Raw genomic sequence first — 25,780 nt, 5'->3', positions numbered from 1 at the left:
GATTAACCACTGACTCCCACAGTTACCTTGACTACACCCCTTCTCACCTAGTCACTTGCAAGGATGCCATCCCCTTCTCCCAGTTCCTCTGTCTCCGCCACATCTCCCCTCTGCTTCCCCTCCTTTGTCTTCCCTCATTTCCATGATGAAGCTTTCCACTCCAGGACATCTGAGATGTCTTCATTCTTCAGTAAACGGGGTTTCCCTTCCACCACTATTAATGCTGCCTTCACCCACATCTCCTTCATTTCCTGCACATCTGCCCTCACCCCACCAACCAACCTCCCCCCCACCCCCCGACCAAACGATATAACAGAGACAGGGTTCCCCTTGTCCTCAACTACCACCCCACAAGCCTCCGCATCCAACACATCATTCTCCACAACTTCTGCCACCTCCAATGGGATCCCACCACTAGGCACATCTTCCCTCCCCTCCCCCCAGCTTTCCATAGGGATCACTCTCTCCACGACTCCCTTGTCCACTCGTCCCTCCCTGCAGATGACCCTCCCAGCACTTATTCCTGTAACCGCACTAAGTACTACACCTGCCCCTACACCTCCTCCCTCACCACCATTCAGGGCCCTATACAGTCCTTTCAGGCGAGGCAGTGCTTCACCTGTGAATCCAACGGTGTCATTTACTGCATCTAGTGCTCCTGGTGCAGCCTCCTCTACATTGGTGAGAACCGACGCAGATTGGGTGACCACTTTGTCGAGCACCTTCGTTCCATCTGCAATAAAAGCAAGGATCTCCTGGTGGCCAGCCACTTCAATTCCTCATCCTACTCCCATACTAACATGTCTATCCATGGCTTCCTTTACTGCCACGTTAAGGCCAGATGTAGGTTGCAGGAACAACACCTCATATTTCGCCTTGGTAGTCTCCAACCTGACAGCCTCAACATCGATTTCTCTAACTTCTGATAACTCCTCACCTCTTCTCCATCCCCCTTTTTTTCCCTCCTTTGTCTTCCCTCATTCCTGAGGTCCCCTTCCACTTCCCATCCCTTCCCCTGCCCATTCCTTCCCCTGCCCTCATGACCTGCCTATCTATTCCCCACCTCCTTCCCTTTTTTCCATGGTCCACTGCCCTCTCCTACTGGATTCCTTCTTTTCATCCCTTTGCCTCTTCTACCTGTCACCTCTCAGCTTCTTACTTCTCCCCCCTCCCCATCCTCCTACCTTCCCCCTCACCTGGACTCACCTATCACCTGCCTACGTGTGCTCATCCCCCTCCCCGACCTCCTTATTCTAGCTTCTGCCCTCTTCTTTTCTAGTCCATAGATGCTGCCTGTCCTGCTGAGTTCCTCCAGCATCGTGTGTGTGTGTTGCTCCAGATTCCAGCGTCTGCAGAGTCTCTTGTGTCTCCAATTTAACCCTGTAAACTGTTTGTATCCTTCTCACAACTTGCCATCCCACCCACTGTTGTATCATCCACAAATCTGGCTACAGTATATGTATTTGCTTCCTTCCTATAAATTGTTAATACATTTTGTAAATATCCCTGCTTTGATCCCTATGGCACCCTACTAGTTGCAGGTTGCCAACCTGAAAATGACCTTCTTAACTTTGGTTGCTTCTTCCTGTTAGTAGCCAATCTTCCATTCATAATATATTACAACCAACATGATCTCTTATTTTGTGAAGTAATGTTTTATATGGCACCTTGTTAAATATGTTGATAATCCAAACATATTACACTATCCACTCTGGCTAACACTTTCCCAAAGAATTCTAATAAATTTTTCAGACATGATTTCCCCTTGAAGCCATGCTGACTCTGGTTGATCAGAATACAACTTTACAAATGTTCCGCTACTACCTCTTTAATAATTGATTCTAACCTTTTTCCGATAACAGACGTTAAGCTAACTTGCCTATAAATACCTGCTTTTTACCTCTGACCTTTGTAATTAGGGGTAACAAATGAGCAGTTTTCAAATCCTTTTCTCCAGAACCCAAGCATTTTTGGAAGATTACAACCACTGCATCCAGCATCTCTCTAGCCACTTCGGGCCTACTATTACCTTATGCCATAATACTCTCCATAACTTCCTCAGTTAGCCATGGTCCCCACACTAGAATCTTTCCTCTTAGGATATATTTTTGTTGGGGACCATTAATTATCTCCTCAAGTGTTTGCCACTGCTTATCTATCATCTTACCTGTTAGCTTAGTTGCCCCAACAATTTAGCCAAATTTCTCTTCATTCCTTTGTAATTCCCCTTACTTAACATAGTTGTTTTAGAGCCAAACTGTTAACACTCAAGCTGAATATTAAACTCCATTATGCTGTGATCACTTTTTCCTAGGGGATCTTCTACTCTGAGATCATTTATTTCTGACCTGTTTCATTACATATTGAGTTCAAAATAGCCTGGCCCTTTGGGCCTCCATAACATATTGCTCTACAAAACTATCCCCAATGTACTATGAATTCATTCTTATGCCTACCATATCCAATTTGATTAATCCAATTTAATTGATGTACTACTCCATTTAGAGCACCCCTTCCCCATCCATTATTTCTTGCTTTATACTCTTTCCTACAGAATGGCAATTTTGGAGGACCAATACAATACTTCGACTATCTTCTTTCCCTTGATTTTCTTTTTACATCCACCCAAGTGGACTCTACATCCACCCAAGTGGACTCTACATCTTCTAAGCCTAGACTGACTCTCTTATTAGCAGAGCCAATCCACCACTGTTTATCTCTCACTTCTTCCTAAATGTCAAACGTCTCTGAATATCAAGTATTTGGATTTGATCACTTTGTAATAATGTCTCCATGATGGCTATCAGATCATATCAGTTAATCTCTACTCGTACTGTTGGTTCACCGACTCTGTTTCAGATACTATGTGCATTTATATACAAAACTCCTGCTTTTTTTCTTAAACCACCTTTCCTTACATTAATCCCATCTGTTGGATCTACTGTGGCTGTACTTGCTTCTTGTCCTTCTTGTTTCTGCCTTCTTTTTTGCTTTCTATTTTTCTGTCTTGCATTTCTATCCTTGTTTCCATCTCTAACTCCCTGCTCAGGTACCAATCACGCTGCCACACCTTCTCCAACTGCACAAGTGAACATCTCGGTAAGGACGTCAGAACCCACCTTGCCTGGGTGTATCTGTCCAGATCGTCAGGTCCTATCTTCCACAGAAGTGGTCGCAATGCCTTAGGAATACAAATTGTACCCTGCACCATCCCTCTGGACACACATTCATCCATCTATACTCCTTTTTCTGCTCTTGCTAGCAATCCATTAGAAAAAACAGACTGTGATATATTTGACCAGTCATCTAGATCAGGATGTCCCTTCTGAACTGGACTACATTCTTAAAATGTGCTCAGAGGAGTTTGCCTACGTATCAGAAAGTTAACACTCCAGTGTTTTCTACCAAGCAACATTCAGGTCGTATGTATGGCATAAAAAATTGCAGTGGGTCAGGGGCAAAATTTGCAATTGATATTATGTAGATGAGCAACAAATGCAAGTTTGCTGGCATTCATAGAGAACAAAAAAACTTAAAATATTTGGGTTAGGTGTTTGAAGTATTTACCGAATTTCTCAACACGTACATGTAATTGGTGGCTTGGGCATCATGGTTGAAATGTCCTGAGACCAGTAAAGTGGAACAGAACCTCGAACTTGTACATAAGAAGAGTAACTTCCAGCAGAAAAAGACATCACAGAAGCATCATGAATTATTTGCTCAGTCTCTACTTCATTGGCCACATCTCCCTGGGAAAGTGAAAAATATAGTCAACGTAATGCCCGTTTATTCTTAAACTGAAATTTGGATTAGTACACTCAAAGTTACATTACTTATATGATTTCAAGTCCTATACTTGCATTTAAAATCTTTAATATGTAGACAAGACATATTTCAAGATGAGTTTATCCACGAGACTTTGGTAGCTTTTGTGCACATACCTCACAATTTGCACCCCTTTTCAGGAAACGAGTCCCAGCAAATTTGCAAGATCTTCTGGCTATCAAAGTAACATAAACTGGTCGTCCATAGATTAGCATTTCTGAGTGAAGTTAAGGTGGAAAATAATTTCCTTTCATGTTATCTATATTACTAAAAGCCTTGCAAAGGGTATCAACTTCTTGTTCAAAAGTGTTATTTCTGAAGTGTAACTTCTTTGGTTATGACTGTGTCAGTATTTTCTATTGCAAAATGTTGTGTCAATATTCTGTGAACTCTGGTCAATGGGTAACTATGTAGGGTGAATTTCTGAAGTTACAGACGTATATTAAGTCTCACTCCTGCAGATTTTGTGCTCTTGTAACTGGCCACATCGCTCATTCCCCTATTCCCCCAATTTATCCTAGCTGAAGACAAAGGCTGATAATACTTGCTAGTATAGTTCAAGATAAGCTTATCTAAAGCAGGCACTTTAAAATACTGCCAGTGCTTTCTCCACAAAATTCTCCAAATTCATTGGAAGGAAGCGTGAACCAGCATCTCAATGTGAACTTTTATCATAGGAAGGCAACATTGTGCAGCTGGCATATATTGGTAGAGAATCCTCGTCTTACAGATGTTGAGTGCAAGATGCATTCTTTGGTACTCGTCCTCAAAATGAATGCAAACACAAGTGTTTCTGCATACTGAAAGTCCACTAATAAGGTTTGGGTGACCATGGTTCTGGAATGCAGTTGGCCACAGGTTGAAGAGCTTTTCATTCCATTCCCACTGGATGCATGTTGGAGGCGAAATACAACATTGCAATGAAGAAGAATGAATAAAGTATCAGGACTGATGCAGTCTTTGTCACACACAGGATGTGATTTTTGCCTCACCTCTCTCTCCCTCCTTCTGCCATTCTGTATCCAGGGTAGTTTGTTGGGGGAGGTGCCCTAGTAGAGAGACATGGGTGATTGGATGGAGACACCACTTTTCCAGGGACATTGCTGCTTCTTTCGTTGGAGCTTGGAGAAATAAAGAATGTATGCCTAGTTTACCCTGTGAAAAAGTCCTCAATAGAGATGAAAACCAATAAATCAATTCTATGATCTGGTAAAGGGTTTGTTTTATTTTTAAAATAAGCTAGTCTCAAATGAGGATGATACTGGAAAGTTGGCATTTATGGCCAAAAAGATTTCAGTGAGCCATCTTCTTGAAATGGTGCAATCCAACTGAACCTTTGTAGCTATTGGATACCAATGAATGGCTTGCAAGGCACTCCAGAGAGCAGTTGAGAATCTTTTATGATGAAAATTGGAATGGTCAAATGGATGGACCAAGAATGAAAGAATTCCTTCCCTAAAAAGTATAGAATGATAGTTACGTGTATTTTTAAATATACAGTCATCTGACAGCTTCATGCTAACTTTTACTGAAGGCTGGAGTCTGGAATGCCCTGCCTGAAGACCTGGTGGAGGAAGATACTCTCACAATGTTTAAGCATCTAGACTTGTACTTAAATCACCAAGGCATAGAAAGCTACAAACCTAATGAGGGTAAATGGAATTAGTATAAGTACAATGGGTGGCTTGGATATGGTGGGCCTGTTTCTGTGCTGTGTGACTCTATGACTCTAATAGATCTCTGCTCAGGTAGCGGTTAGTGTAACGCTATTACAGCACCAGCAACCCAGGCTCAATTCCCGCCGCTGTCTGTAAGGGGTTTGTACGTTCTCCCTGCGTCTGCGTGGGTTTCCTCCAGGTGCTCTGGTTTCCTCCCACATTCCAAAGACATATGGGTTAGGAAGTTGTGGGCACGCTATGTTGGCGCCGGAAGCGTGGTAACACTTGCGGCTGCCCCCAGAACACTCTACGCAAAAAAAGATGCATTTCACTTGTGCTTCAATGTACATGTGACTAATAAAAATATCTCATCTTACATTGTGTTTTTTTAAAATTATAAAACCAACCTTCAGGGCAGGAGATATTCAATTTATCTTTAATTACTTGTGCTGCAATTTGGGGTTCCTCAGGCAGTGTTCTAGACCCAATCGTCTTCAGTGACTTCAATGACCTTCCTTCAGAAGGTCAGAAGTGGGAATGTTTGCTGATTACTGCATAAACTTGAATTCCATTTTCAACTTCCCTGCATCAGTCTATTCATGTATGCACCAAGACCTAGATAACATGTAGGAATGGGATGGTAAGTGGCCAATACTTTTTGTGCCATAAAAGTGGCAGGCAATAATCACTCCAACAAGAGAGACTAACCACATACCATAAATATTCAACAATGTTCCAAAGCAATCCCCCATCATCAACATCCCTGGGGGTCACTATTAACCAGAAATTCAAATGGACCAGCTATATAAATACCGTGGCTACAAGAGGTTACGGGCCAGGTATCTTGGAGTCATTCAACTCTTAACACTCAAAACTTTTCTACCATTTACAACACATGCCAGTCACATGATGGCATACTTGCTACTTTCCTGGATGACTGCAGCTCCGATGACACTCGTCATTTGTAATGTTACATAACCTTATCAATTTAAACTTTTTTTTACTGGTGCTTAATACCTCTGGATTCTTTAGCCCAAATGTGAAGAAATATCTGAGCATAATTTCACTGAGGGAAAAATGCTAACTGTGTTAATATGACCCTCCCATTTAAGTTCTACTCGCATACTAAATAAACTGAGAGGATTTTCAATCCATACCGGAAGAACTATGTGACAATAGCTGTAGGAAGATTTGACCACTAAAATCACAACAGGACAGATAACATTTTACAATTTCCAAAATGTTTAAATCACTTAACAATGGAAAATATATGAAAAGGATACTTGATTGGCCACAGAATCCATGAATAATATATAACAACCAATTATGATGAATGGTAGCTTTGACTTTTTCCAACATGTAAACCATTCAGGTATATTTAAGGTAGGGTTCAGTTCCGAATGCCAAAATGACTTGCTACTGAAATAATAAATATTTTATAATTAGTATGTTAAATTGTGTGTTTTTATAAACCTCCAATATTAGTTAATGGTAATCTAGCACATCAACCAATGGAACTAATATTTTATTTCAGATTTCCAGCATCTGTAGCTTTTTGCTTTGGGAGGATTCAGATGTCTTTTGTGTGTTCCCATAACAATTTGGCATCTATGTACTCCCAATGAATGGATTCCAGGTACTGAAAGGCATTCCAATTGCTACTTCCCCATTTTCAAAAGTCTTGTCCATGGGGTTCCCATGAGTCGTGGCATGTTACATTTCTCCCAATCCCCTACCAGGCTCATCTGCCCATTATCCCCTCCCCATCTGTTCCACCGCTCCTACTAGCCTCTGTCCCACCCCCCCTCATACTGTAATATACTGCCAACCATTACTTTTCCCCTCAGTCCTGATGCAGGGTCTCACTGCAAAATGTTGAATTACGCTTTTTGCCTCCACAGATGCTGCTTGACCTGCTGAGTTGTTCTAGCGTTGTTTTTTTTTCCAGATTTTAGCATCTGAGTCTCTTTGTCTTCAAGATTATTGAATACTTTTTTGTTGATTCAATTCCAACAATTTCCACTACAATTACAAGGAAAACACATTGTCCTTGTACAGCACCTCAACCTATCAAAAATATTCTAAAGCAATATGGAATACTCTGTTATTTTGGGGGAGAATTCAGTTTTATACATTGTACCAGAAACAGCAACAAGCATTCATCAGAAATGGCTAGTTCTGGCACAAACCAGAAAGACTAGCTGTCTGAAATTGTTGAATTCAATGGAGTCCTGAGAGTTGTGATGGGGAAAATGAGGTTCTTTTCTTCAAGCCTGCATTGGGTAAGTAGCCAAAGACAAAAGTCCAAGTGAAAGTGGGATGAAGAATTCAAGTGACAGAAAACTTGAGGACTGAACTGAGATGTTCTGCAAAGCAGTCACCCAATCTGCATTTGGTTTCTCCAATGTACACCAGATCATAAGCACTGAATGCAGTTCACTAAACTGGAAATGCAATTGAATTGCTGCTTCACCAGAAGGTGTGCTTGGGTCTGTGGGAAGAAAAGAGCCAAAAGAGCTCATTAAATCTCCTGCAGATGTACCACAAAGTACCATTAGAAGCAGAGTGGTTGATGGAGATGGAAGAGTAAATCAGGGATTTGTATAGGGAATGGTCCCCCCAGAATGCTGAAAGGTGAAGAGGGGGAAAAGGTGCATCTGGTGGTGGCATCTTGTTGAAGGGCAGAAATTACAGAGGATAACTCGTTGAGCATGGATGCTAGTGGGGTTGCAGGAAATGGGACAAGTTAAGATTGTTGTTCGGGATGGTGAGAGGCAGGGGAATGAGGAAAAAGGAGGACGTACCAAAAGCAATGGTTTTTAAGGTGGAATCACCAGAACATGTACAACAGTGATGCATAAACCAGGAAAATGAAATGGAATCTTTACAGGAAGCAGGATGGGAGGAACCACAGTCAAGATAGCTGTGGGAATCATGGGCCAATCGTGGAAACTTGTTGCTAAGCTTTGTAGATGAGAAGTCCGGGAGTCTGAATAGATCCAAATATGGCATGGGGAGGCAAAATGAGATCAGTAAGTTACATTTTCAGAATAATCAATAGATAGACAGACTGGTATAATATTGGAATAATATGAAGCAGTTGGATGTCTTGTTTATTAGAGAAAGAAAAAGAAAATTTGATCACACCATAGTTTAAGGGCCTAAGGAAAGATAGGGAATGGGTGAACAACAGGCAGAGCAGTAGCAGGAAGTTAGTCCAGGAGTCCCCTGTGGTCATCTCCCTCCAAAACAGATATACTACTTTGGATACCATTGGAGAAGATGGCTCATCAGGGGAAGGCAGCAGTAGCCAGGATCATGGCACCGCAAGTGGCTCTGCTGCACAGGACAGCAGGAAAAAGAATGGCAGAGCTATAGTAGTAGGGGATTCCATGGTAAGGGGAATAGACGGGAGCTTCTGTGGCTGCAAACGGGCCCAGTTGGTGTGTTGCCTTCCAGGTGCAAGGGTCAGGAATGTCTTGGAGCAGCTGCAGGGCATTCTGGAAGGGGAGGGTAAACAGCTAGTTTTCGTGGTGCATGTAGGTACAAACGATAAAGGAAAAAAGCAGGATGAGGTCCTATAAGTCGAATTTAGGGAGTGCGGAAATGAATTAAAAAGTAGGACCTCAAAAGGTAGTAATCTTAGGATTGCATGTGCCATGTGCTAGTCAGAGTAGGAATAGCAAAATAGTTAGGTTGAATATGTGGCCTGATCTGTGGTGCAGGAGGGAGGGTTTCAGATTCCTGAGGCATTGGAACTGGTTCTGGGGGAGGTGGGAACCAGTACAAACTGGACAGTCTACACCTGGGCAGGACCAGGATCAATATCCTTGGGGGACTGTTTGCTTCTGTTGTTGGGAAGGATTTAAACTAACATGGCAGGGGGATGGGAATCCATGCAGAAAGACAGAGGGAAGCAATGCAGAGACCAAAGCAAAAGTTAGAAAAGAGAAAAGTAAGAGTGGAGTACAGAAAAGCCAAACGCAAAGGACACAAAGGTTACTAGATTCTGAAAGGACCATCAATGATAGGGCACTTTATCTGAATGCCTGTAGTATTCAAAACAAGGTCAGTGAACTTGTGGCACAGATCAATAGAAAAGGGTATGATTTAGTGGCCATTACAGAAACGCGGTTACGGGGTGGAAATGATAGGGAATTAAATATCCAAGGATAGCAGGTAATACGGAAGGATAGGCAGGAAGGTAAGGGAGGTGGGGTAGTGCTCATAATTAAGGATGAGATGAGGGTGATAGTGAGAGATGATACAAGATCTAAGGAGCCGAATGTTGAATCCATCTGCGTAGAGATTAGGAATAGTAAAGGGAAAAAAATCACTGGTGGGAGTTGTCAATAAGTCAACAAATAATAACATTACAGCGACATAGGAAATAAACCAAGAAATATCTGATGCATGTAAGAATGGAACGGCAGTTGTCTTGGGGGACTTTAAGTTGCATATAGATTGGGCAAAACAAGTTGGTCAAGGCAGTCTTGAGGAGGACTTCATAGAATGCATCCATGAAAGCTTTCTTGAACAGCATGTTACTGAACCTACAAGGGAACATGCTATCTTAGATCTGGTCCTGGGCAATGAGACAGGTAAAATTAACAATCTTGTCGTTAGGGATCCTCTTGGAAAGAGTGATCACAGTATGATTGAATTTCTCAAACAACAGTTTAATCTAAAACCAGTGTTTTATTGCCTAAACAAGGGGAGACTACTACAGGATGAAGGAAGAGTTGGCTGGTGTAGACTTGAAACACAGGCTATATGATGGGACAGTTGAGAAACAGTGGAAGACTTTCAAAGATTTTTTTTTACAATGCTCTAAAAAAGTAGATTCCAGTTAAAAGCAAGGACAATAAGGGAGGGGAGAGCCAGTCTTTGATAACTAAGGAAATAAAGGAAAGCATCAAACTAAAAGCTCATGCCTACAAAGTCGCCAAGAGTAGTGGGAAACTGGAAGATTGGGAAAACTTTAAAAAGGAACAAAGAACCACTAAACAAGCAGTAAGGAAAGGGAAGATAAGATTAAACTAGCACAAAATATAAAAACAGATAGTAAAAGGATCTTATAATTATATAAAACAGAAAAGGGTGGCTAAAGTGAACTTTGGAAGATGAGAAGGGGTAATTAATATTGGGTAGTGCAGAAATGGCCAAGGCTTTGAACGACTATTTTGTGTCGATCTTCATGGTGAAGGACACACCTAACGTGCCAAGGAGAGGTGTTATGCATGCCATGAGAGGTGAATCACTATCACTAAAGAGGCAGTGCTGAGCAAACTAGTGGGCCTAAAGTTAGATAAGTCCCCTCGCCCTGATGGAATGCATCCCTGGGTACTGAAAGAAATGGTGGAAGTTATAGTGTAGGCGTTTGTAATAATTTACCAAAACTCTCTGGATTCTGGGCAGGTCTCGGCAGATTGGAGGATAGCAAATGTAACGCCACTGTTTAAAAAAGGATATAGGCAAAAGGCAGGTAACCATAGGCCAGTTAGCTTAACGTCTGTAGTCGGGAAAATGCTTGAAGCTATCGTTAAGGAAGAAATAGCAAGACACCTGAATAGAAGTGGTTCCATCAGGCAGACACAGCATGGATTCAGAAAGGCAGCCCTGTTTGACAAACTTACTGGAGCTCTTTGAGGATATAACAACCGCAGTGGGTAGAGAGAAACAGGTGGATACAGTATACTTGGATTTCCAGAAGGCGTTTAGTAAGGTGCCACATAAAAGACTTATCCATAAGATAAGAATGCATGGAGTTGAGGGTAATATATTAGTGTGGATAGAGGATTGGTTAACCAATACAAGGCAGAGAGTTGGGATAAATGGGCGTTTCTCTGGTTGGCAATCAGTGGTGAACAGAGTGCCACAGGGGTTGGTGCTGGGCCTGCACTATTCACGATATACATCAATGATTTGGAAGAAAAGAACGAGTGCAGTGTATCTAAGTTTTCTGATGACACTAAGTTGAGTGGAAAAGCAAATTGAGTGGAGGATGTGGAGAGTTTGCAGAGAGATATAGATAGGTTAAGTGAGTGGGCAAGGGTCTGGCAGATGGAGTACAATGTTGGTAAATGCGAGGTCATCCACTTAGGAAGGAAAAACAGAAGATCACATTATTACTTAAATGGTGAAAGAATGCAGCATGCTGTCATGTAGAGGGACTTGGGAGTGCTGATCCATAAATCTCAAAAGGTTGGTTTGCAGATGCAACAGGTTATCAAGAAGGCAAATGGAATGTTGGCCTTCATTGCTAAAGGGATTGAAATTAAGAGCAGGGAGTTTCTGCTGCAACTGAACAGGATACTGGTAAGGCTGCACCTGGAGTACTGTGTGCAGTTCTGGTCTCCTTACTTGAGAAGAGATATACTGGCTTTGGAGTAGGTGCAGAGGAGGTTCACCAGGTTGATTCCGGAGATGAGGGGGTTAGTCTACGAAGAGAGATTGAGTCGCCTGAGACTATACTTGCTGGAATTCTGAAGAATCAGAGGGGATCTTATAAAAACATAAAATTATGAAAGGGATAGATAGGACAGAGGCAGGAAAGTTGTTTCCACTGGTAGGTGAGACGAGAGCTAGGGGACATAGACTCAAGATTTGGCGGAGTAGATTTAGGATTGAGATGAGGAGGAACTGCTTTTCCCAGAGAATAGTGAATCTGTGGAATTTGCCCAAGGAAGCAGTAGAGGCTACCTCATTAAATATATTTAAGACACAGTTAGATAGATTTTTGCATAGTAGGAGAATCAAGGGTTATGGGGAAAATGCAGATAGGTGGAGCTGAGTCCAGGTCCAGATCAGCCATGATGTTATTGAATGGCAGAGCAAGCTTGACGGGCCAGATGGCCTACTCCTGCTCCTATTTCTTATGTTCCTATGTTAAAACAAAATTAAGCATCTTTCTGAACACGTAATTCTCAACAGTCATTTGTTACCAGCTCTTTGCCTACTTCAATCTGTATGACTTGTTTGGAGGTGCAACAACAGAATCAGCAACAGAGCTCTCCCCTCCAAAACATTTAGCTTTAAGTCAGGGCACCCCAAGAAATCCTGACAAACAATGGGTTTGCTTTATGCCAATAATTACAATATCAGATTGCAATGAACTCACGTTTGTAATACAATTTTTAAAACAAGTCTGCCAATTGTATATAAAAACTTAAACATTTTTCATTAAAATAGATTTAATTTAGAATTGTTGCACAATACAAGTCGATTTAGTGGGGTCTCCTGTGCATCACAATGAGCAATGAATTTACTCCACAATAATAGAGAGAAATGCAAAATAATCTGAGCTAAGCAACCATACATATCTTTCTATTATTACATTATCCTTCAACAAACTCTTACATCTATCACAATATTTAATATTTACCACCTCCAGCCTGTGTAGCAACACACTCATCCTCAAAGATATCAAAGCTGTCCTGTCGACCATGCCCAAACGTTTCGCTTTTTAACCCTTCACTGGGTATTTTCAATACTGTCAGATTGAACTGAAGGGAATGAGTCAGATCATAGCTATAGCTAAAGGAAAGAAAAAGCAATGTTGTTATCACAACTTCCCTTAGACATTTAATACAAACAAAAAGACTGCAATTTATTCTTAAAGTGAAACAAAACAGCCCATCTCCTTCAAACTTCTAATGGATGATCATCCTATATGACAGACAGTTTCTTCATGCAGTGCTCTGGTCAGCACCATTGTCTCCAGATATCATTACAACCTAGGTATGAACATAGATTAAGCAGCTAAATTCAGTAGGTGAGATAAGAGTGAGCCTAGGTAGATGCCTGTGGCAAAACACTCCAGTGGTTTTAGTCACATCTGGAATAAAGGAAGATGACTCTCACCCATCAATTAATTGTAATATTGCTGCAGGAATTCCTCAGGGCAGTATTCTTTTAGGCCCAATCATCTTCAGCTGATTCATCAATGATATTTTTACTGAATATGGATACTTGCTGATGCAAACATAATATTCAGTTCCACTGCAACATTTTAGAAAATAAACAGTCCTTGCTTGTATGCAGCAAGACCTAGACAATATTCTGGCATAGGCTGAAAAATAACAATTTGCATAAGAAAGCACCACATGATGACCATCTCCAACAAGAGTCCAACTACTTACCCTTAACAATCAATGGCATTATCATCACAAGATCCAAGACCATCCCCCACTCCTATTAAAATCTAGGATGAAGGCTAATGTGACAGTTGACCAGAAACATAGGTAGACCAGCCAGCTAACCAAAATGGCAAAGTTTCCACGTGGTAAGTAACTCACATCCTGATTCCCATCATCCACAAAGCAGGTCAGGAATACTCTCCAATTGCTTGGATGAGGGAAGCTCAAAACCCAAAGAGCTAAATGTTTCCAGGACAAAGCAGTCCACTCGATTGGCATCTCATCCACCACACTCCTCACCTCTCCTTAGCACTGACACATAATATCAGCAATATGTAGCATTTACAAAATGCCCCGCATTTGGTTGAGTTAGCTCCTATGATAGGACTTCCCTATCATGTGCCTTTTGCCACCAAGAGAGGCAAGGACAGCAAACACATGGGAAAATCATGCAAAGTTTCCTTTATTGAGTCACAAGCCATCCTGTCTTGTAAATATCATTTGATGAAAGGCTCTTAACCAAAAACACTTACCATTTTCCTCTCCATTGAAACGTCCTTATCAGTTGAATATTTTCAACATTTTTGTTTCAAATAGCAAAATCTGAGTCAAAAATGTAGGTTTTATACATGATCTTTAAAAGAAAGTATTTTTCAGAGGGGATTAGGAGACAATTCCAGATCTTAGAGCACTCCACATGGCACAGCCATCAATGATAGAGCTACGAAATTCAAGATGCAAGAATTGGAGTTAGTGTATCTTGTAAGATCATAATGACAGGATCAAAGATAGGGAAAGTAAGGCAATTTGAAAACAAAAATGAAAATTAAGGAAAAAAAGGTTACCATGTCAGAATGCACAGCAGCAAATGGGTGAATAGTACCTTGCATAAGTTAGGACTCAGGTAAGATTTCGAGGGAAACCAGCCCAGAAAGACGCTGGAATAATAAAATCTGGCTATAACAAAAGGTGTAGATGAAAATTACAGCAAGTGAAAATACTCATTCATATTTATAGCATTCTAGGAGACATTTAATTTTGCTGCTGCTTCCTTATTGCCTAATAAAAATTTTCCTGTCAGTTTATAAGTTGCTGACATTGATTTTTTTTTCCTTGTTACACAGATAGAAGTTTTTAAAGTCTACATTTTTGTTTCTTGCTGGATTAATTTCTCATTCTTTCCCTTTTTTTTGGTTCACTTTTGTGAATTCTTAAAGTTTCTCAACCTTCAGGCTCACCGCTCTTCTTTGCCAATTAAAGCCCTTTGCTTTGATCTAATTTGATACATCTTCAACTTATTAGTCACAGCTGGATACTTTTCCTTTATTATGTTTCCTTTTTTTTAATGAAAAAAATGACATTTTCTGCAAACTATATACATATAATCTATAAATTCTAGCTATTTCTTACTTACTGTTATAATGTGCTTTAATGTAGCTTCCCATTCTTCCATAGCCAATTCACACCTCATACCTTTGTGGTTTGTTTTGTTTTGACTCAAGGTACTGGTTTCAGATAGAAATCAATCAGTTTCAATCTCGATACAAAATTGCATCACATTACACTCACTCTCCTAACGGTATCTTAATTACAAGGTTACCAAATAACCCACTCTCATTACTAGATCTACAATCTGTTCCCTTGCTGATCAACATACTACTGACCAAGTAAACCATGCTACCCTCCATGAATTCATTCTTCACACTATTACTGTCAATTTGGATTGTCCAGTCTTTCTGCAGATTAAGGTCTCTCATGGTTTTTGTATTATCCTTGTTATAACAATTGCCAATTTCTTCATTTATTATCACTATTTTTGGGGCCCTACATTATCACTATTTTTGGGGGCCTATAGTCAGCTTCCAATGTCTTCTGCTCTATTTGTTTCTTAGCTCCACTCATACTGATTCTACTTGATTTTCTGAGCTGTGAGCCTTTCTCCTTAATCTCTCATCTCATTTTTTTTTATTATCAGGGCCATCTGTTTTGCCTGTCCCTTCTAAAAGTGAAGTATCCTAGAAAATCTAATTACCAGCCTTGGCAACTTTGCAACAATGAATCTAATGGCTATTAGATCATACATGTAGTTCTATATGTGCTGTTAATTGACATATCTTGATACAAATGCTGCATGCATTCAGATAAAGAGAACTTAATTTTGTCATTCTACCCTTTCTTTTCCTTCAGTTTAATTATTTCAGGAGATATGCACTTATGCTTGCATGATCTGCCCTTTCCTGACAGATTCTGGTATCATTATTCATCTTGTGACCCTGCACTATTGGCTTGTTCATTTTCTTTAACTTTCTTAATTTCCCCTCAACAGAATCCTACTGTCCTCACCATTAACACTGCTGCCAACCTCCCCCCCCCCCCCGACCCCACCCTCTACTATTTAGTTCAAATCATTATCTACAAACCTAGTTACAATAAACCTCTGACAATCCATCATCCTTGGGACTTCTGTGGTGCCAGAGCAATAAATCTTCCAGATTATTGGATTTTATTCTTCTTAACATCCAAACACTCTTCTATTTCACTTCTTAAAAGAAACATGTTACATAGTAGTATAATAAATTTTCCAGTGGACCTGATGAGTTCAAAGGAAGTAGAAAATGCACAAGCGCTCTGGCTGCAAATATACAAAGCTTTTTGGACACCTGGTTTTCCGGAACCCACCCCAGCTCAGGCCACAGTCCCTGTTCAGAATTTTACTCTATTTGCTAGAACACTGGTCCCAGCCTGAATCAAGTGAAAACCATCCCAACAGAATAGTCCACTCTTTCCCAATTACTGTTATCAGTGCACCATGAGTTGCAACCCAGTTCTCCCAAACACATTTTAAACCGTTCATTCAGCTCACACATTATGCCAATTTGGAGTGACCAGGGATCAGAGTTTATGGTGTTGGCTAAAAATCCTCCAAATAATTGGATGGATAGAATTTTTGCTCATAAAATATTATTGTCCCACAATTTAAGATACAGAACGAGAGGTGGTCGTGAAGCGAAAGAGAATAGAACAAGGCTTGGAATGAATTGGTAGAGAGCTTTAGTCCAGTGGTGGAGACAGCAGGAGTTAGGATCAGCAGGTGAAAAAGGTGCAGAACAATTAAAGGTAGTGATTAGAGATAGTTCTGTGACTGAAACAATAGAAAAAGTCAGGGCATATGAGATTGAATGGTGAAAATGGTTGTTATGAATAAAGATTGGAGTGTTTTTATATAGGGTGGAAGTGTTGGATTGAATTATTTCTTTCCACTAAGATAATGAAAGAAAAAAAAACTTTGTTTCATATTTTCCCTATACTGTTATAGCCAGCCCAGTATCACAATGGAGAGGGAAATTACATAATTTTCACAAAGACATATCTGGAAGTGCTATTTATAGAGCAAATTGATGATCACAATTGGCTGCTATATTTAAGCACACAAGAACCTGGTGAAAATGCAAGGACAACTCAAAATTATCATTCTGAACAACACTGTCTGAAAGTCATCTTTTAAAATTAACCCAAGGTAAAACAAAAGTGAAATGCCCTATGCAGTAAATAACATTGATAGATTATCTAGACTAACCTTGCCTTGCAAATCTAAAAAAAGTCACATGGTATTACAAAAAGTCTAGATTCCATTCAAAGTTTAGATCAAAACCATTTTGCCTCTATTTTAAAACTATATCACAAAGAATATTTAGAGGTAGAAAAAAATAGAGGAGGTCATGGAAGCTAGGAAATCAGGGAAGAGAGCAGTGATGTCCTAAACCACATCGACATTACAAAAGAGATGCTGGCAGTCTTGACGCACATAAAGGTGAATAAATTCCAGGGTCCCGACCAAGTGCATCTTATTGTGGCAAAGGAGGAAAGGAATTGCTGGGGCCCTGTCACAGATTTTTGCATATTCTTTAGCCAAGGGCAAGATACCAGAAGACTAGAGCGTGGCGAACGTTGTGCCTTTATTTAAGAAGGCTGCAAGGACAGGCCAAGGCACTACAAGTTGGTAAGCCTAACAAGGGATAGTCGACATAGCTTAGTACATGGCAAATTGTATCCCATGAATTTGATTGAGTTTTTTTTTGAAGAGGTGTCCAAGAGAATACACCAAGGTTGCAGGATGCAGGTAGAAGGAAAGGGAATAAGGCAGTCAGTGCAGGGCACCCCTGTGGCCATTCTCCTCAATAACAAGTATATTGTTTTGGATACTGTTGGAGGGGGATGACCTACCAAAGGAAAGCCACAGCAGCCAGGTCTCCGGCACTGAGTCTGGCTCTGTGGATCAGAAGGGAAGGGGGGGAAAAGAAAGAGGACTGCAGTAGTGGTAGGGGATTCATTGGTTACAGGAACAGATAGGAGACTCTGTGGACGAGAATGAGACTCCCAGATTGTACGTTGCCTCCCAGGTGCCAGGGTCAGGGATGTCTCCGATCGAGTCCACAGCAATCTTAAGGAGGAGTGTGAGTAGCCAGATCCACATCAGTACCAATGACATAGACAGGAAGGCTGATAATGTCCTGTAAAGCGAGTTCAGGGATTTAAGTGCCAAGTTAAAAGACAGGACCTTGAGGGTGGTGATCTCAGGATTGCTACCCGTGCCATGTGTTAGTGAGGCAAGAAATAGGAAGATAGTGCAGTTTAACATGTGGCTAAGGAGAGGGTGCAGCCGGGAGGGCTTCAGATTTTTGGATCATTGGGCAGGTGGGACCTGTACAAACGAAGCAGTTTGCACCTGAACTGGAGCGGGACCAATATCCTTGCAGGAAGATTTGTAGTGGTGCTCGGCAGAGTTTAAACTAGTTGCAGTGGGGTGGGAGCTGGAGTACAGGGCAGCAAGTGGAGTAACTGTGGGGAAAGTAGATGTTAAGCCTACAAGCAGAGACAGAAATCGACAAGTTGATGAGCATGGTGGGACTAATATTCTGAGGTGCATCTATTTCAATGCGAGGAGTATTGGAGGTAAGGCAGATAAACTTAGATAATGGATTGGCATGTGGAATTATGACGTTGTAGCCATTAGTGAGACTTGGTTGCAAATGAGCAGGACTGGCAGCTCAATGTTCTGGGGTTCTGATGTTTCAGACATGATAGAGAGGGAGGTATTAAAGCGGGAGGGGTGGCTTTACTCATCAGGGAAAATGTCACAGCAGTGCTCAGAGAGGACATACTGGAGGGCTCGTCTACTTAGGTAACATGGGTGGAACTGAGGAATAAGAAAGGGATGATCACGTTAATGGGATATATTATAGACCTCCCAATAGTCAGCGGGATTTAGAGGAACAAATTTGTAGAGAGATAGCAGACAGTTGCAAGAAAAATAAGGTTGTGATAGTAGGTGATTTTTAGCTGTAAAGGGATTGGATGGGGTAGAGTTTGTCAAATGTGTTCAGGAAAGTTTCCTCAAAGAATATGTCGAGGTCCCAACTAGAGATAGCGCGATACTGGATCTCCTCTTAGGGAATGAGACAGGGCAGGTGTCAGAAGTGTGTGTATGAGAGCACTTTGGATCTAGTGATCATAATTCCATCAGTTTCAAGATAATTATGGAGAAGGATAGGACTTGTCCTCGAGTTGAGATTCTAAATTGGAGTAAAGCCAATTTTGATGGCATCAGAAGGAACCTGGCAGGCATGGATTGGGATTTGCTGTTTTCTGGCAAAGAGATGCTTGGTAAGTGGGAGGCTTTCAAAAGTGAAATACTGAGAGTACAGAATCTGTATGTTCCTGTTAGAATAAAAGGCAAGACTAACAGGTTTAGGGGACCTTGGTTATCGAGGGATATTGAGGCCCAGGTAAAGAAAAGGCACATATCAGGTATAGGCAGTTAGGATCAAATGAGGCACTTGAGGAATTTAAGAAATGCAAGAGAACACAAGAGAGAAATCAGGAGGGCAAAAAGAGGACATGAGATTGCTCTGGCAGACAGGGTGAAAGAGAATCCCAAGGATTTCTACAGCTATACTACACAGTAAGAAGGTAGCAAGGGACAAACTTGGTCCTCTTAAAGATCAGCATGGTCATTTATGCATGGAGCCGAAAGAGATGGGGGAGATCTTAAATTAATTCTCTGCACCCGTATTTACTCTGGAGACAGACACAGAGACTATAGAACTGAGGTAAAAGAGTAGTGAGGTCATGGATCGTATCCGGATTACGGAAGAGGAGGTGCTAGCTGTCTTGAGACGAATGAAGGTGGACAAATCCCCAGGATCAGAAGTGTGTCCCCTCGGACCTTGTGGGAGGCTAGTGCAGAAATTATAGGGGTCCTGGCAGAGATATTTAAAACGTCGTTAGCCATGGATAAGATACCAGAGGACTGGAGGATAGCTAATGTTGTTCCATTCTTCAAGAAAGTCTCTAAGAATAAGCCGGGAAGTTATAGGCCGGTGAGCCTGCTGTCAGTCATGGCTAAATCATTGGAAGGCATTTTAAGGGACAAGATATATAAGTATTTGGGCAGACAGGGCCTGATTAGGGATAGTCAACATGGCTTTGGGCATGGTAGGTCACATCTAACCGTTCTTACAGAGTTCTTCGAGGAGGTTACCAAGAAGGTTGATGAGGGAAAGGTGGTGGACATTGTCTACATGGACTTTGGCAAGGCCTTTGACAAAGTCCCACATGGGAGGCTGCTCCAGACGGTTAAGTCACTTGGCATTCAGGATGTGGTAGTCAAATGGATTGAACATTGGCTTAGGGGGAGAAGCCAGAGAGTGGTAGTAGATGGTTGTCTGACTGGAGGCCTGTGACTAGTGGTGTGCTGCAGGGATCGGGGCTGGGTCCATTGTTGTTTATCATCTATATAAATGATTTAGATGATAATGTGATTAACTGGATCAACAAATTTGCGAATGACACCAAGACTGGGGGCAAGGAAGGCTATCAAAGCTTGCAGCGTGATTTTGACCAGCTAGGAAAATGGGCTGAAAAATGGCAGATGGAATTTAATGCAGACAAGTGTGAGATGTTGCACTTGAGAGGACAAACCAGGGTAAGACTTATATAGTGAATGGTAGGGCTTTGAGGTGTGCTGTAGAACAAAGGGACCTGGGAATACAGATCCATAGTTCCTTGAAAGTGGCGTCAACAGGTAGATAGGGTCGTAAGGAGAGTTTTTGGCACTTTGGCCTTCATAAATCAGGGCATTGAGTACAGGAGTTGGGATATTATGTTGAAATTGTACAAGATGTTGGTGAGGCTGAATTTGGAGTATTGTATGCAGTTCTGGTTACCTACCTACAGGAAAAATATCAATAAGCTTGAAAGAGTCCAGAGAAAATTTACAAGGACGTTGCCAGGACTTGAGGACCTGAGTTATAGGGAAAGGTTGAATAGGTTAGGACTTTATTCCCTGGAGCACAGAAGAATGAGGGGCGATCTTATAGAGGTATACAAAATTATGAGAAGTATAGATAGGGTGAATGCATACAGGCTTTTCCTCCAAAGTTGGGTGAAACTAGAACTAGATGACAATGGTTTAGGGTGAAAGGTGAAATATACAAGCGGAATTTGAGGGGAAACCTTTTCACTCAGAGGGTCGTGCGAGTGTGGAACAAGCTGCCAGCAGAAGTGATGGATGCAGGTTCAACTGTAACATTTAAGAGAGGTTTGGTCGGTTCATGGATGGGAGAGGTTTGGAATGATATGGTGTGGGTGCAGGTAGATGGGACTAGGCAGAAGATCAGGTCGGCATGGACTAGATGGGCCGAAGGGCCTGTTTCTTTGCTGTAGTACTCTATGACTCTAATTGATAAGGGTACGGTAGTAGATGTTGATGGCATAGACTTTAGCAAGGCTTTTGACAAGGTCCCACGCGGTAGACTGGTAAGAAAGGTGTGTTCAAATGGGATCCAGGGTGAGCTAAATAATTGGATACAAAATTGCCTTAGTGGAAGGAGTCACAGGGTGGTAGTGGAGGGCTGTTTTTAAAATTAGAGGTCTGTGATCAGTGGTGTGCTGCAGGAATTGGTGCTGGGCTCTACGTTCTTTATCATATACATTAATGATTTGGTTGAGAATGTAGGTGGTGTAGCGACTCACCGTCCAAGCAAGTGAACCGGCTCGGCGGTCGGGTCGTGCGTCGTCGGAGCGGCGAGGCCCAAGATGGCGGTGGGCCTTCGTCTTCCCTGAGCGACAGGGAGAACCCACGCACGGGAAAGATTTGATGACATAGCATATACGTCATTGCCGTTTCGAGTAGGCAGGAACAGGATCTCTTAAAAGGCCCGCGCAAGGTGGGAAAATAAACCAGTTCTTGTTCTGAAACCCTTCGACTAGTGTCTTGTTTTTCACGTTGCGGTAGCAGCCGCTACATTGGTGACCCCGACAGTCCAAATAGATCTTGGACCCGCACAATGGACGACAACACAGCAGCCAACGCAGTGGCCCTCAAGCTGCCCACCTTTTGGACACTTCGGCCCAGCGTCTGGTTCGACCAGGCCAAAGCACAATTCCATCTTCAGCAGATCACCTCCGACTCCACAAAGTACTACCATGTGGTCAGCTCTCTGGACCAGGAGACAGCCGCCCAGGTCGGAGACTTCCTCCAGTCTCCTCCAGAGGAAGATAAATACCCAGCTTTCAAAGGTCTTCTGATTCGGACCTTCGGCCTCTCCCGTCGTGAGCACGCCGCCCGCCTGCTTCATCTCGATGGCCTGGGAGACAGATCCCCATCTGCCCTAATGAACGAGATGCTGGCATTGGCCGAGGGACACAAGACCTGCCTAATGTTCGAACAGGTCTTCCTCGAACAACTACCTGATGACATTCACCTGCTGTTAGCCGACGCCGACTTCAGCAACCCACGTGAGGTAGCTGCCCGGGCAGATGTCCTGTGGAAGGCCAAACACGAGAGCAGTTCGTCCATCGGCCAAATCGCCAGGCCGCGAGCCCAATACCCGCCTCAACCAGTCCCAGCAACCGAGCGACCACACCCCAGAAATACAGACGATGACACCGGCGACCATCTGTGTTTCTACCATCAGAGGTGGGGCGCGGAGGCCCGTTGATGCCGCCCACCCTGCAAGTTTCAGGGAAATGCCAGGGCCAGCCGCCGCTGACGGTTACGGTGGCTGGCCGCCGACAAAGTCTCCTATTCGTTCAGAACAAGCAGTCTGGGCAGCGTTTCCTCATCGATACTGGGGCAGAGGTCAGTATTTTGCCCCCGACCGGCCGCGACACTCGTAACAGGCAACAAGGTCCTGTACTCAATGCTGCAAACGGCACAAAGATACGGACTTTCGGTACCCGTACACTTCAATTACAATTCGGCGGCAGCCGTTTTACCTGGACCTTTACCCTTGCCACCGTCGCCCGACCACTCCTAGGAGCTGATTTCCTTCAGGCCCACAACCTGTTAGTCAACCTGTGAGGGAAGCAGTTAGTTCACTCCAGAACTTTCCAGACCTACCCCCTGGGAGAAACCAGCCTACCAGCCCCACGCCTGGACTCCATTTCCCTGTCTGGCAACGAGTTCACCAAGCTCCTAATCAAATTCCCATCAGGTTTGGCACCTCAGTTTACAAATTCTAGGCCCAAACACGGGGTGCAACACCACATCATTACCACAGGGCCACCCCTTCATGCCCGAGCACGACGACTACCTCCAGACAAGCTCCACCTGGCAAAGGAAGAGTTCCGTCGCATGGAGGAGCTGGGGATTGTTCGCAGGTCAGACAGCCCCTGGGCCTCCCCCCTGCACATGGTCCCCAAAGATACCGGCGGGTGGAGGCCCTGCGGCGACTACCACAGGCTGAATAACACCACCACCCCGGTCCGCTACCCCATCCCTCACATCCAGGACTTCGCAGAGAACCTTCATGGGGCCCGCATCTTCTCCAAAGTGGACCTCATTCGGGGATACCACCAAATCCCGGTCCATCCGGATGACGTCCCCAAAACTGCGATTATCACCCCATTCAGCCTTTTCGAATTCCTTCGAATGCCATTCGGCCTTAAGAACGCTGCGCAGACTTTCCAGTAGCTGATGGACACGGTAGGCCGAGACCTGGACTTCATGTTCATTTACTTAGATGACATACTAATCGCAAGCCGTGACCGCCAAGAACACCTTTCCCACCTCCGCCAACTATATTCCCGTCTCCGTGATTTCAGCCTCACGATCAACCCGGCCAAGTGCCAATTCGGACTTGACTCTATCGATTTCCTTGGCCGCAAAATCACCAGCGACAGGGCAACACCCCCACCCGCCAAGCTAGACACTATCCGCCATTTTGCCCGCCCCAACACGGTCAAAGGCCTACAGGAATTCCTTGGGATGGTCAACTTTTACCATTGGTTCATCCCTGCTGCAGCCCATATCATGCGCCCTTTGTTCTCGCTAATGGCTGGTAAGGGCAAGGACATCGCCTGGAATGACGAGGCTGCGGCTGCCTTCGTTAAGGCCAAGGACGCCCTGGCAGACGCCACGATGCTTGTACACCCTAGGACAGATATCTCAACCGCCCTCACGGTGGACGCATCCAACGCCGCGGTTGGTGGGGTACTGGAACAACTAATCAAAGGCCGTTGGCAACCCTTGGCATTTTTCAGCAAGCACCTTAGACCACCCAAACTGAAATACAGTGCCTTTGACTGGGAACTTCTAGCACTGTACCTGGTGGTCCGGCATTTCCGGTACTTTCTAGAAGGCAGGCCTTTCACCGCTTTCACTGACCATAAGCCTTTGCCCTTCACCTTCTCCAAAGTCTCCGATCCCTGGTCAGCTCGTCAACAGAGACATTTGTCCTACATTTCCGAATTCACAACGGATATCCAACATGTCTCCGGAAAGGACAATGTCGTTGCTGACGCACTTTCCAGACCGACCATCCACAACCTGTCCCTGAGTGTCGACTACATGGCCCTGGCTGACGCACAGCAAGCCAACGACGAGCTGCCCAGCTACAGAACCGCAGTCTCAGGCCTGCAGCTCCAAGATTTTTTGGTTGGTCCAGGTCGGCAGACCCTCCTTTGCGACATCGCAACAGGTCAACCCCACCCTATAGTTCCTGCAGCCTGGCAGAAACGCGTTTTCGACTCGATACATGGGTTGGCGCACCCGTCCATCAGATCAACTGTCTGACTGGTCGCCAGCAAGTTTGTCTGGCATGGCCTGCGCAAACAGGTCAGTGAGTGGGCCAGGACTTGTCCACACTGCCAGACATCGAAAATCCAACGACACACCAAAGTCCCGCTACAGCAGTTCGAGTCTACCTGTAGAAGGTTCGACCACATCCACGTCGACCTCGTTGGCCCGCTGCCGGTTTCAATAGGAGCCCAGTACCTCCTTACCATTGTGGACCAGTTCACGAGGTGGCCAGAGGCAACCCCTCTATCTGACATCACAACTGATTCCTGCGCCAGGGCGCTGCTCACAACTTGGATCTCACATTTTGGTGTTCCAGCCCACATCACCAGACAGAGGCACCCAATTTACCTCCAGCCTCTGGTCTGCATTAGCGAACATGCTGGGGTCGCAGCTGCACACTGCCACGGCCTACCACCCTCAATCAAATGGGTTAGTGGAACGTTCACACTGCCATCTGAAATCAGCCTTGATGGCCGGCCTGAAGGGCCCTAACTGGGTCGACCAACTGCCTTGGGTCCTGCTTGGCATACGCACTGCCCCCAAGGAAGACCTCCACGCTTCGTCAGCTGAACTTGTGTACGGGGCGCCCCTGGTCGTCCCAGGGGATTTCATACCTGCCCTTCGGAACCATGGGGAACAACCCACAGCAGTCCTGCAAAGACTGCGCGAGAGGCTCGGCAACTTGGCCCCAATTCCCACTTTGCGGCACAGTCAAGCCCCATCCTGTAAGCCCAAAGAACTACGAGACTGTAAGTTTGTTTTCATTCACAGGGGCACACCTCGGGCACCGTTGCAATGACCATACGAGGGGCCGTTCCGAGTCATCAGGAATAATGGATCCACCTTTATTTTGGACATTGGGGGCAAGGAACAGGTCTTCACAATGGACCGCCTCAAACCGGCCCATTTAGATCTACAACAACCGGTCGAGGTTCCAGCACCGCGACGCAGAGACTGACCTCCTTAAGCAACGGCTAACACAGCCCGTGAGCCTTGGGGACCGTATCGCCGGTTCTTGGGGGGGGAGTTGTGTAGCGACTGTCACCGTCCGAGCAAGCGAACCAGCTCGGCGGTCA

The 25,780-nt window shown here is 43.8% G+C and overlaps 1 protein-coding gene across 1 annotated transcript in view; it reads right to left on the bottom strand.

Moving 5' to 3' along the window:
- Positions 1–25,780, bottom strand: part of fig4a (FIG4 phosphoinositide 5-phosphatase a) — a 103,808-nt gene that overhangs the window by 45,720 nt on the left and 32,308 nt on the right. Inside the window, 4 exon segments of the mRNA XM_052024537.1 lie at positions 3,587–3,749; positions 3,942–4,042; positions 6,767–6,895; positions 12,868–13,019. Coding sequence (XP_051880497.1) covers positions 3,587–3,749; positions 3,942–4,042; positions 6,767–6,895; positions 12,868–13,019 — 545 coding nt within the window.

Source organism: Pristis pectinata, chromosome 10, assembly GCF_009764475.1.
Source record: "Pristis pectinata isolate sPriPec2 chromosome 10, sPriPec2.1.pri, whole genome shotgun sequence".
NCBI lineage: Eukaryota > Metazoa > Chordata > Chondrichthyes > Rhinopristiformes > Pristidae > Pristis > Pristis pectinata.
Note: the sequence above shows the minus strand (reverse complement) of the source record. Positions and strands in the feature narration are given on the sequence as shown.